The 10,263-nt window shown below is 51.2% G+C and overlaps 1 protein-coding gene across 2 annotated transcripts in view; it reads left to right on the top strand.

Annotated features, from left to right (window-relative positions):
- Positions 1-286: 286 nt before the first annotated feature.
- Positions 287-10,263, top strand: part of SH3PXD2B (SH3 and PX domains 2B) — a 102,240-nt gene continuing 92,263 nt past the window's right edge. Inside the window, exon 1 of one of the 2 annotated variants that reach the window (XM_053907096.1) lies at positions 287-509. In XM_053907096.1, coding sequence (XP_053763071.1) covers positions 435-509 — 75 coding nt within the window. In that variant the 5' untranslated portion in view covers positions 287-434. The remainder of the gene's footprint in view (positions 510-10,263) is intronic. The other variant, XM_053907097.1, reaches the window with a different exon arrangement.

Here is a 10,263-nt window from a genome sequence, read left to right as displayed (position 1 = left end):
AGCCAGGCCCTCAGATCCGGCGCTGGACCGCGACTCCCGAGCGAGCGCGTGCGGGAATGAGCCAGCGAGTGACTGGACGGCGGGTGCCCGCCCGTCCCCTCCCCCGGCCGCCGGGGCAGGGCGCCGGGACAAAGGCGCGGCGGTGGCCGGACGTGGGCCAGCCGGGTCCGCGCGCCGGGGGCGGGAGCGGGGCCGGGCCCTTTAAGGGGGGCGGGGCGGCGGCGCGGGGGGCGGGCCGGGGGCGGGCCGGGGGCGGGCGGCGGCGGCGGCCGGCCGGGCCCGAGGGCGCGCGGAGCGAAGGGCGGCGGCGGCGGCGGCGGCTCGTGCTCGGCCCGGGCTCCGGATAGCGCTCGGCACCCCGCTCGCAGCCCGCGGCGGCGCGCCCCCCGCACCCGCGCCCCCCGCACCCGCGCTCGGCCCCGCGGAGGACGGCCATGCCGCCGCGGCGCAGCATCGTGGAGGTGAAGGTGCTGGACGTGCAGAAGCGGCGGGTGCCCAACAAGCATTATGTGAGTGCCGCGCGGTCCCCACGCCCCCTCGAGCCCGTGCCCCGCCGGGGGCGACCGAGAGCCCCCCGGCTCTGAAAACTTCCGAACCGTCTGCTCTCTCCCCACCCTCTCCTTCTTTCCCCTCCTCGGCCCTGCTGCTTCGAGCCCGGGTCTCTCCAGCTCCTCCCCCTCCCCCTCCTCTCTTTTGCCCGGTTCTCCTCCCCTCCTTCCCGTTCTCCCGCCTCGCCCCTCCGCCGCTCGTCTCCCCCTTAACTGTCTTCTCCTCGGCCCCCCACTCCGTCCTGCCCATCTGTGGAAAAGTCTGGCCCAGGCAGTGTAGGGGACAGAGAGACAGAAAGAGGGGGAGGGGGAAAGAGAGAGACACAGATAGAAGCTCCTGTTCTCGGGCCGCCCGCCCTGTTCCTCCTTGTCCAGAGGCACTCAGACCCGCAGTGTCTTAGCCACAGGTAGCCCCTCTAGGGACCGCCAAGTTTGGCTCCGTCCTTTTGGAGCAGCCAGCCAGCCTAAGCGATCTCTGAGAATGGATCCTTTGAGTGCCTGCACCGTGAAGAGGTTTAAAAAAAAAAAAAAAAAAAAGTCTCTGCCCTTTTTCTCCAGTAACTTCTGTTAAAAAATGTGCGAAAGTTTTCTCCTGGTACCTCCCTCTGTAAAATGAGAATCTTGTTTAGAGCTAGTGAGGACTTGAGAAAATGGGCCAGTAACCTCATTGTGCAGATGGGAAGGCTGAGGCTCCAAGAAGCTGCAGGTTCTAGAACATGGAGCTGCATTCAGGCCTTCCCTGCCTCTGGAACGTGTGCCAGGGCAGGCGGTGACCCCCACATGGGAAATGGATTCTGCGGCAATCTAGGAGCTGAATCTGGGTTCAGGGGCCATGGGATCACCTCAGAGGTTTTGGGTGGAGGTATAATGGGTCTGTGGGATGTTGGGCCCAGGTGAGGCCTTGGGGAGGCCTCCCTTACTGGAGGGAAGGGGGCTCTGGTGTCTCTGGTGGTGAGAAGGGGGCAGTGGCAGCACCTAGCTGCAGAGAAGTTAACCAGGAAGGAAAAAAGCAAGAGGGAGGGAAAAAATCCTAACAAAGAAGTGTAGAACAATGAATAGCAAAGGGCGTTGGCTGGCTAAATTCAGCTCCTTGGCCTCCCTGCAAGTCTTCTCTGGATCTATTTTCTTAAGAGGCTCATTCTTACAGAGCAGATCTATATGCCCTCCGTGAATAGCTTATAAAATCCTGAAAGGAGATAGCCGGAATCCACTCTGCACTCTCCACGAGAAAGGGTGTGCTGTGTGAGTCCGTATTGTTATTGGCTGGGCAGCCAGTTATTCAGCCCTTAGCCAGGCTGTGGGAAGCAATTTCCTGGACCTGTGGCATCCTTAAATAGAGTGAAGTTTCCCTTGATTCCAGAGCTGAGCTAAATTGTCTTTTTTTTCTTCTTCTTCTTTTTTTTTTTTTTTTTTTTGTCAACTGTTTCAAATACTGCCAAATCGTGGTTTCTTGTTTGAGCTTGTTGAGTGTGTAACTGAGTTGCCTTTTTGGTATGAAGACAGTTTTCACCAACATGGCAACAAAAGGAAGTCTAAAATTCTCCATGCTGCCTCCCACCCAATCTGTGAGCTGGCAAAACCAGAATAGATACAGTCACCACGAAGTGGGCATCATCATCCACTAACCCTCTCCTCTCCGCTCCCGGTGCACACCACATGAGGCAGAGGTTCTTGAGCCCATTTGACGGATGAGGAAACTAAGGCTCAGAAAGGTGAGGTCTTCTGCCTGAGGTCACAGTCACAGGCAGAGCAAGGATGTCAATCCACGTCTGTTGGACATCAAAAGGTGGTGTTTCACCTGACCACTACATCACTTTCTAGATCCCATACCTTCATAGTTTCCTGAAGCAAAGTCCCCTTAAGAACCAAGAAGTCTGCCATCATTTGTGATCATCCTGCGGCTTTTCATTCCCTGCTTAGTCGGATCCATATCCGCCAGCTGTTTGAAGGTTCGGCAGCTTTAGGGGGCATCTTGCTTGCTTTTCCATCCCTTTTTTCGGGGTCCTTTGAGACAAATTACAATATGGATTTGGGTTCACATCGTGGCCTCAACTTGATAGCTGTGCGGCTTCTGAGCCTCAGTTTTCTCATCTGTACCTGGGGGGTGATGGTGCCCACTTCCTCGGGGGAGGGACCACGTGACAGCAGGGCTGGCTTGCCATCATTGTTAGAAGCCTGCCTCCCTGCTCCATGGTGTCCATGTCACCCTGATTGGGAGTGTGCCGAGGTCACATGTGGAGGGATTTCACCAAAAACTTGTTTTTCTGCATGTGGGGTTAGTCACTCTTGTGACTCAAGGGGGCCCCCTCCCTTGGATCCAGCCTTTTGGGTTCGTCAGATGACATGGGGCAATGGGTTGAACTGAAGCCTGAGTTATCTACAGGAACAGGGCAGATTTAATGCCATGATGGCAGGGGACCTGAACCCACCAGAAACTGCCAGTGCCTCCCCCCTCCTGTTCTCAAAACACACCCACCCCACCAGTCTGGAAGAGTGTGGAGGCACCTATTGGCATAGGCCTAGACTCTCATCCCATTTGGTACCCTCCTCTCAGAACCTGGCCCAGCCACCCTGGAGGGAAAGCATGAGAAGGGAAGTTGGACAGTCCTGAGCTCTGCTGTGTGACCTTAGGCTGCTCAGTTTCTCTCTCTGAGCTCCAGCTTCTGTAATCTGCAAGCTGTAAATACTGCTGCTTCCCCCTAGGACCGAATTTCTCACCTCAACCCTGTTGCCACGTTGAGCCAGATCATTCTTGTTGCCAAGGGCTGTCCTGAGCACTGTAGAATGTTTAGAATCCTCTCTGGCTTCTATCCACTAGGTGCCAGTGGCATCCCCCTCCCAAATTGTGACAACCAAAAATGTCCCAGGACATGTCTCCCATGATTCCCCCCAACCCCCTGCCCCAACCATTGTGTTAGAATATACATATCAGTTATGGAGAGTTCCGTTAGCCATGCCCCGTAATTTTCCACCCCCTCCTCCCCATTTGCAGCTACCTTGCCTACCACCTGTTCATCCCTCAGTTGCTTTGGAAGGAACAGGTAACAGGGACTGTAGATGTCATAGAGAAACTGCATCTGAGCTCAGGGCTGGGCCCCCTGTTCCACCTGAAAAGGCAGATCTCCATGATCAGGGTGACATCCTGTCTCTGCCCAGCCCCCGCCTCCTTCGCTTGTGGGCACAGACATCATCAGTGGGCCCAGGGGCAGAGCCACAGGTCAGGAGGTCTGGAGAATGCAGGGGCAGAAGCTCCCGGGGCCTCTGAGAGCCTAACAGTTGGAGAGGGGGTTTTGTTGGTGATAATATTGGTAATAAGGATAGGATTATTTGGAGAGTCTCTCCCGGAGCCACCACCCTCTGTCAGAGGCAGGGAGAGATAAAGGCTTAGAGAGCTGCTCCATTTTTGTGCTGCCACCTTTCCTGCCCCGGAACCCAGGGCTTTCTGAATGAATGGAAAGGGGGCTTTCAAGCGCGATACCCTGGGGAGACCCTTCCCGGATAGGTTGTCTTCTTTCTGACTTGAGGGGAGGAGGAAGTGCTCCCTGTACGTTTTGCAGGTTTTATTTGGATCACCCCATTTCCTGCACTGGAGCGGGATGTGTAGAAGCCTTGGGTTCAGAAGACAGTGCTGTCTGCAGGAGCTAGGAGATGCTGGCTTGCCTAATCGAGATCTTGAGATGTTAAGAGGAGCAAGATGGTAGTAGTCGTTACAACAGCAGTAATCACAACAGCTGAAATATGATCAGTCATGGTGGGTCAGGCACTGGATTAAGCTCTCTATATAATTAGTCATCATAACAGTCCTTTAAAATAGGTACTCTTGGGGGCACCAGGATGTCTCCGTTGGTGGAGCATCCGACTCTTGATCTCAGGGTCATGAGTTCAAGCCCCACATTGGGCATGGAGCATATTTAAAAACTAATAATAATACAATAGGTACTTTTTCATTATATTAATCTACTGTTTCAAATATACGAATACAGAAAGTATCTATCCACCATCCAGCTCTGTCAGAACTTCATATCTTGCCATACTTCAGATCATTAATTTTGTTCGTTGAGAAATAAAACATGGCAGATGCAAAGCCCCTTGTGTACCCTCCCCAGCTCATGCCAACCCCCTCCCCCACCCAAATGAACCAGTGTCCTGCATTTGGTGTTTGATGTTTGTCATTCCCATTCACTTAAAAAAAAAAAAAAAAAATAGAACATTCGGTCTATTAGGTAGGATTTTTTTTCTCTAGCAGCTTTATTGAGGTATAATTTACATGCCATAAAATTCACTCATTTTAAGCGTATGTTTGCTGATTATTTTAGTAAATTTACAGAGCTGTGAGACCACCACTACAATCCAGTTTTTTAACATTTGCATCAACCCCAAAAAGATCCCTTGGACCGGTCTGCAGTCAGTCCCCTTCCCACCCCAGCCCTTATGCCCCTTTTAATGTTTTTTACCTTTTTAACTGCCCCAAATCTTGCATTGAGTGTTTTAAAACTACATAAAAACATCGCCCTTTCAAGATCTATGCTGACACACGTGGCCCCAGTTTCATTTTAACTACTATTTAATATTCCACTTGAGGGGCACCTGGTGGCTCAGCCGGTTAAGCATCCGACTTTGGCTCAGGTCACGATCTCGTGGTTTGTGGGTTCGAGTCCCGCGTCGGGCTCTGTGCTGACAGCTGAGAGCCTGGAGCCCGCTTCTGATTCTGCCACTCCCCCTCTCGCGCTCTGTCTCTCTCTGCCTCTCAAAAATAAATAAATGTACTAAAATTTTTTTTTTAATATTCCATTTGAATATACCACTATTTATTCTAGCTCCTGGTGGGGTCTTTTGGGGTGTCCCCAGCAGTTCAGATCTGTGTGGCTGCTTCCTGCACGTGGTGGAGTTGCTGGGTCAAGGGGTTTGTGCACTTCAGCCTTCACGTTTAGATGCCCCCAGAGCAGTGTCTGTGCATCCCTTTGCTGCGTGTCCTAGCTAACACCCCAAATTGTCAGCCTTTTTAGTTTTTGCCAAGCTGCTGGGTGCAGAATAGTATCCGATGGTTGGTGTGTGTTTGGATTTTTCCCTGCTTGCTGGTAAGGTTGAGCATCTTTTCACACCTTTGTCGGCCATTTGAGTGTCCTCTTCTGTGAATTGCCTGTTTTATCTTTTGCTCCTTTCTCAGTATATCGAGTTATTTGTCTTCTATTAATTGGTACGATTTATTTATACAGTCAAGATCTTAATCCTTCAGGTAGTTATTACATTAAGGGTTCCCATTCTCCCCTTGAGATTGGAAGGGAGGGCGTGCACCTAACTAAGGTCACACAGCGAGGAGTGGCAGCATGGGGATTGAGCCAGATACGTACGTGCTCTAGGAGAGGTGGCAACTGTGTGATCCCAGCCCTAAGCCAAGTGATGTCGGGTGTGTCACCTGGCTTCTGGACCCCAGTTTCTCCACCCTGCCCTTCCCCCCATCTCACTGCTCCCTCAGCCTGGATTGATGCAGCTCAGGCGGCCGCCAGCCCTAAACATTCTCACCCCAGGAAGCTCTGGGTTGATTGTGCCCCTGGAGTGATGGGGTGGCAGACCCTGTGCCACCAGTCTTGAAACCTTTCTCCCTTTGCCAGGCCCCTAGAGCCCAGGGGTCACTATTCGGAGCTGCTGATCACGCCCTTCTTAGGTATTACTGGCAGTCTCAGCTCAGCCTGTAGGAAGCCTCTGGGTGGTGAGCTTGGTGGTCTGGAACAAATTGTGAATCTGCATTAGCTGCATTCAGTTTCCAGCTACTAGTTACCTGGCACCCCCTTTTTTGCAGAAACATGCAGGACAGGGCAGCGAACTTGAGTGGAAAGAACTTGGGTGTTAGAGATGAACATGGCCTTGGCTGACTCCACCCCCAGCCTTAGTTTCTGCATCTGTAGAATGAGTGCAGTATTGTCCTCCTAAGACTGTTGTGTGCTGTTTTTGATAACATATGGACTCTATCTACACTCCATGCCTTCTGCCAGGAGAGATAAATGCCAGTGACTAGCACATTTCTTTCATTATGAAAAGACCAAGGTTTTTTGTTTTTTTTTTTTTAATGTTTGTTTATATTGGGGGACGGGGCGGGGGAGAGACAGAGGGAGACAGGGGATCCGAAGCAGGCTCTGTGCTGACAGTAGACAGCCTGATGTCGGGCTGGAATTCACCAACCACGAGATGACCTAAGCTGGAGTCAGTCACTTAACCAACTGAGCCACCCAGGCACCCCAAGAAGACCTAGCTTTGAGTCCTCTCCAAGCACTTCTGGGTTAGATGAGCTCTCTGAGGGTATGTAAAAAGGGAGCCGGAGTTGTAATAGTCCTTACCTAAAGTGTGGGCAGTTATGAAGATTCACTCGTGTCACACAATATTCAGTCTGATGCATCATGTGTAAGAGGCACTTAATCAATCATAGTAGTCATGAAAAATAATATTGACAGTAATAATGGCCATGATCCAAATCTGTGCCTCTTTCCTACCTGCTGCTGTGAGGCCAGGCTACAGGTTCTCCATGCTCTTTCATTCAAGAGGCATTTCTAGGGTGCCAACCCCAGGCTGGACACCCTACGGCTGCTGGCATAGGCCCTTGAGCAAGGCTGAGCCTTCCTATCTACTCGGTAGGTGGGTTCTTGTCGTGCGCCCTATGTGGGTCACAAAGAAGTAGACATTAAGACCCCTCAGGTCGGCTTTTTTTTTGTTTTTAAATTAATTTATTTATTTTGAGAGAGAGACAGAAAGCAAGAGCAGGGAAGGAGAGAGAGAGAGAGAGAGAGAGAGAGAGAAAGAGAGAGAAAGAGAGAGAAAGAGAGAAAGAGAAAGAGAATCCCAATCAGGCTCTGCACTGTCAAACACAGAGCCCCACGCGGGGCTCAAACTCACGAACCGCAAGATCATGACCTGAGTACAAACCAAGAATCGACACTGCACGGAGTGAGCCACCGAGGCACCCCTAGGTAGGCTTTTGTTTTCAATGGCTGTTGCTTTCTTCTGATTGAAAAATAGTGGACCTTATCAGTTGCATTGCCCCATCCTGCTCTGTCTGGCCCACAGATGCAAGGAGCTAGATAGGGCATCTCAGCAGGAGATATCAGCCTGCTGATTATACTCTGGGCTCCTGCAGCTGTCTCAAGATCAAGGCAGGTGGGGCTCTCATATCTTCAGATTATTTACATGTCACTTTAGTTCAGACTTTGAACCTGTGTCATTCCGTGCTTCTGGTGAGCAGAGAAAGTACACCAGAAAGCCTGCGTTCAAGTCCCTGCTCTGCCACCTACCAGCAGTGTGACTTCAGACAAATGTCTTACCCTTTCTGCACCTCTGTAAAATGGGAATAATGACAGTTCCAATATCATAGGGCGGATGTGAGGATTAAACAAGCCTAGCATCTCATAACTATGAGCTTTATTGGGAACATACAAACATAGTATCATTTATGATAGTAAAAAGTTGGTATCCACTTAAACGCCCGTGGCATGCTAGGATATCATCAAGATGGTAAAAATATATTCTGTCTTCTGTCATGGGAATATTAAATAGTAAAAGCTGGTTGCAAAACAACATGCTCAGGCTGATTCCCACCTGATTACGAATGAAGGATGAAAATATGTGTCTGTATAAGCACAGAAATATAGCTGATAAAATGTCACTTTTTTTTTTTTTTTTTTTTTTGCTCGTCTGTGCTTTTCTGTTTTCCAAATGTTCTGCAGTGAACACATATTCCTGTTTTTAGTGAAAATAAAAAATACAGCAAATGCTCATTTTAAAAAAGAAGCAGTGCCGGGGCGCCTGGGTGGCTCTGTCGGTTGGGCATCCAACTTCGGCTCAGGTCATGATCTTGCAGCTCGTGAGTTCGAGCCCCGCGTCGGGCTCTGTGCTGACGGCTCAGAGCCTGGAGCCTGCTTCGGAGTCTGTGTCTTCCTCTCTCTCTGCCCCAACCCACTCGCATTCTGTCTCTCTCAAAAATAAATAAACATTAAAAAAAAGGTTTTTTTAAAAGAAGCAGTGCCAAACTGTGGGTGGCTCCAGCCGGGTTCCCACATCCTGCTGCCCCATCCTGCCCCGAAGCAATGGGGTTCTCCCGGCTCCTCAGAGAGCCTGTCCTCCCAAGGTAGGCGCCAGCCTCCAAGACTCTTCCCGCTCTCCTGCTGCAGAGGGAGGTCTCTGGATGTGGCTTTCCAGTGCGAGAGCCCAAGAAATGGAAAGAAATGAGTTTAAAATACCTCGAGGGAAGGCCTGAGCAGACGCTTTTCTAGTTAAAATGCTGTTTGCTCTGCGGGTCCAGGTCCTCCTCCCATATCGCCTGCAGCTCAGGAAGGTTGGAAAGAATTGCAGGCCTGAGTTCTATGGTCTGCACCGAGGTCACAGGGCACAAGAAAGTTCATCCAGATTAGAGGGATGCCCTGCACCCCCCTCCCTGGATGTTCATTCATTCGCTTTTAGCCCACCCCAAGGCGCATGGGGGTCAGCACGAAGTACAGTTATCACACTGCCAGAAAAGTACCAGGGGACCGCACCATTCGTTGTACTGAACATCTAGGACACTGCTATCCTCATTGCAAATGATGAGTGCTTTTTTCCTGGAGGGAGGGCTGTGGTAGGGGGAATAGTCTTGCTTTGCGTGACTCAGTTTTTTCCTTCCCCTTGGGGATGAAAGCCAGCCGTGGGCCACTGCAGCTGCAAGAAAGGGGGCCATTGGCTGAGGGTCCTCTCAGCCTGGTGGATACAAGCAGTGAGTCATGGGCACCCATCCCTAGCTGAAGGAGAGAAGTCGACGCTTGTTAAGAAGGCCACGTGGCCGGAGGGTTGTGAGTGTGGCTTCTGCCCTCAGAGACTGAGTTCTAGTCTGAATCTGCCATTCACTCACTGTTGGCCTCGAGCCTTCTCCTCTGGGAATGGGTGGCTTTGGTGGCTTTGCAAATTAAGTGAGCTTTTGTGCAGAATGCCTGAGGACAGTACTGCTGGGACAGTTGTCCTTGGAGCTTCCTGGCCTGGGGTAATGCCCAGACACTGGGGCCCTGTGGTTCCTTCCTCAGAGCCCTTGTCAGCAGGGTTAGCCAGACCCTGGCTAGAGCTGACATTGCTGCCCCCTGCCACGACATGGGAACTGGCTGTAATTGAGTCAGGAGGCTCGGTGTCTCGTAGTGGGCCAGTGGGCAGGGGCTTGTGTGGCTCACTCCTCTGGGACTCTCCCAGGAGCCCACAGGCCCAAGCTTTGTCACACATCCATCGTTCCTCCGCCCCCTTCTCCAAACTGCGGGGTGTTTTCCTCCCATACTTGCTGGCCTGGATGCAAGCCTGCAGGTGGGCAGAGAGCCCAAGCGCAGGGCCCTCTTGAGGTGGTGAAGGGAGGAGGGACTATTGGTGCATCTATTGTGTGCAGGTGGACAGAGCTCTCCTGCCTGCTTCTCTGCAGGCCTATCCCAGGCCATCCTCAGGCATCCTTAGGGTTGCCAGATTTACCAACTTTAACAGGATGACCTGTTAAATTTGAATTTTAGATAAACATGTGATATTTGGGACATACTGACACTACGGAATTAATCATTTTTTATTTGAAATTCAGGTTTTACCAGGCATCCTGTACTTTGTCTGGCCGTTCCACCAGAACCACAACTTTCAAAAAGAAAACAACAACCAAGAGACCTTTGCACTTTGTAGTCAACCATGTTTCTTGAGAATTCACTGAACAAATATAAATCCTTACAGG

The sequence above is a fragment of the Panthera pardus genome, unplaced genomic scaffold (assembly GCF_024362965.1).
Source record: "Panthera pardus isolate Hobbes unplaced genomic scaffold, ASM2436296v1 HiC_scaffold_2, whole genome shotgun sequence".
Taxonomy (NCBI): Eukaryota; Metazoa; Chordata; class Mammalia; order Carnivora; family Felidae; genus Panthera; species Panthera pardus.
This window is presented reverse-complemented; position numbering and strand designations above follow the sequence as displayed.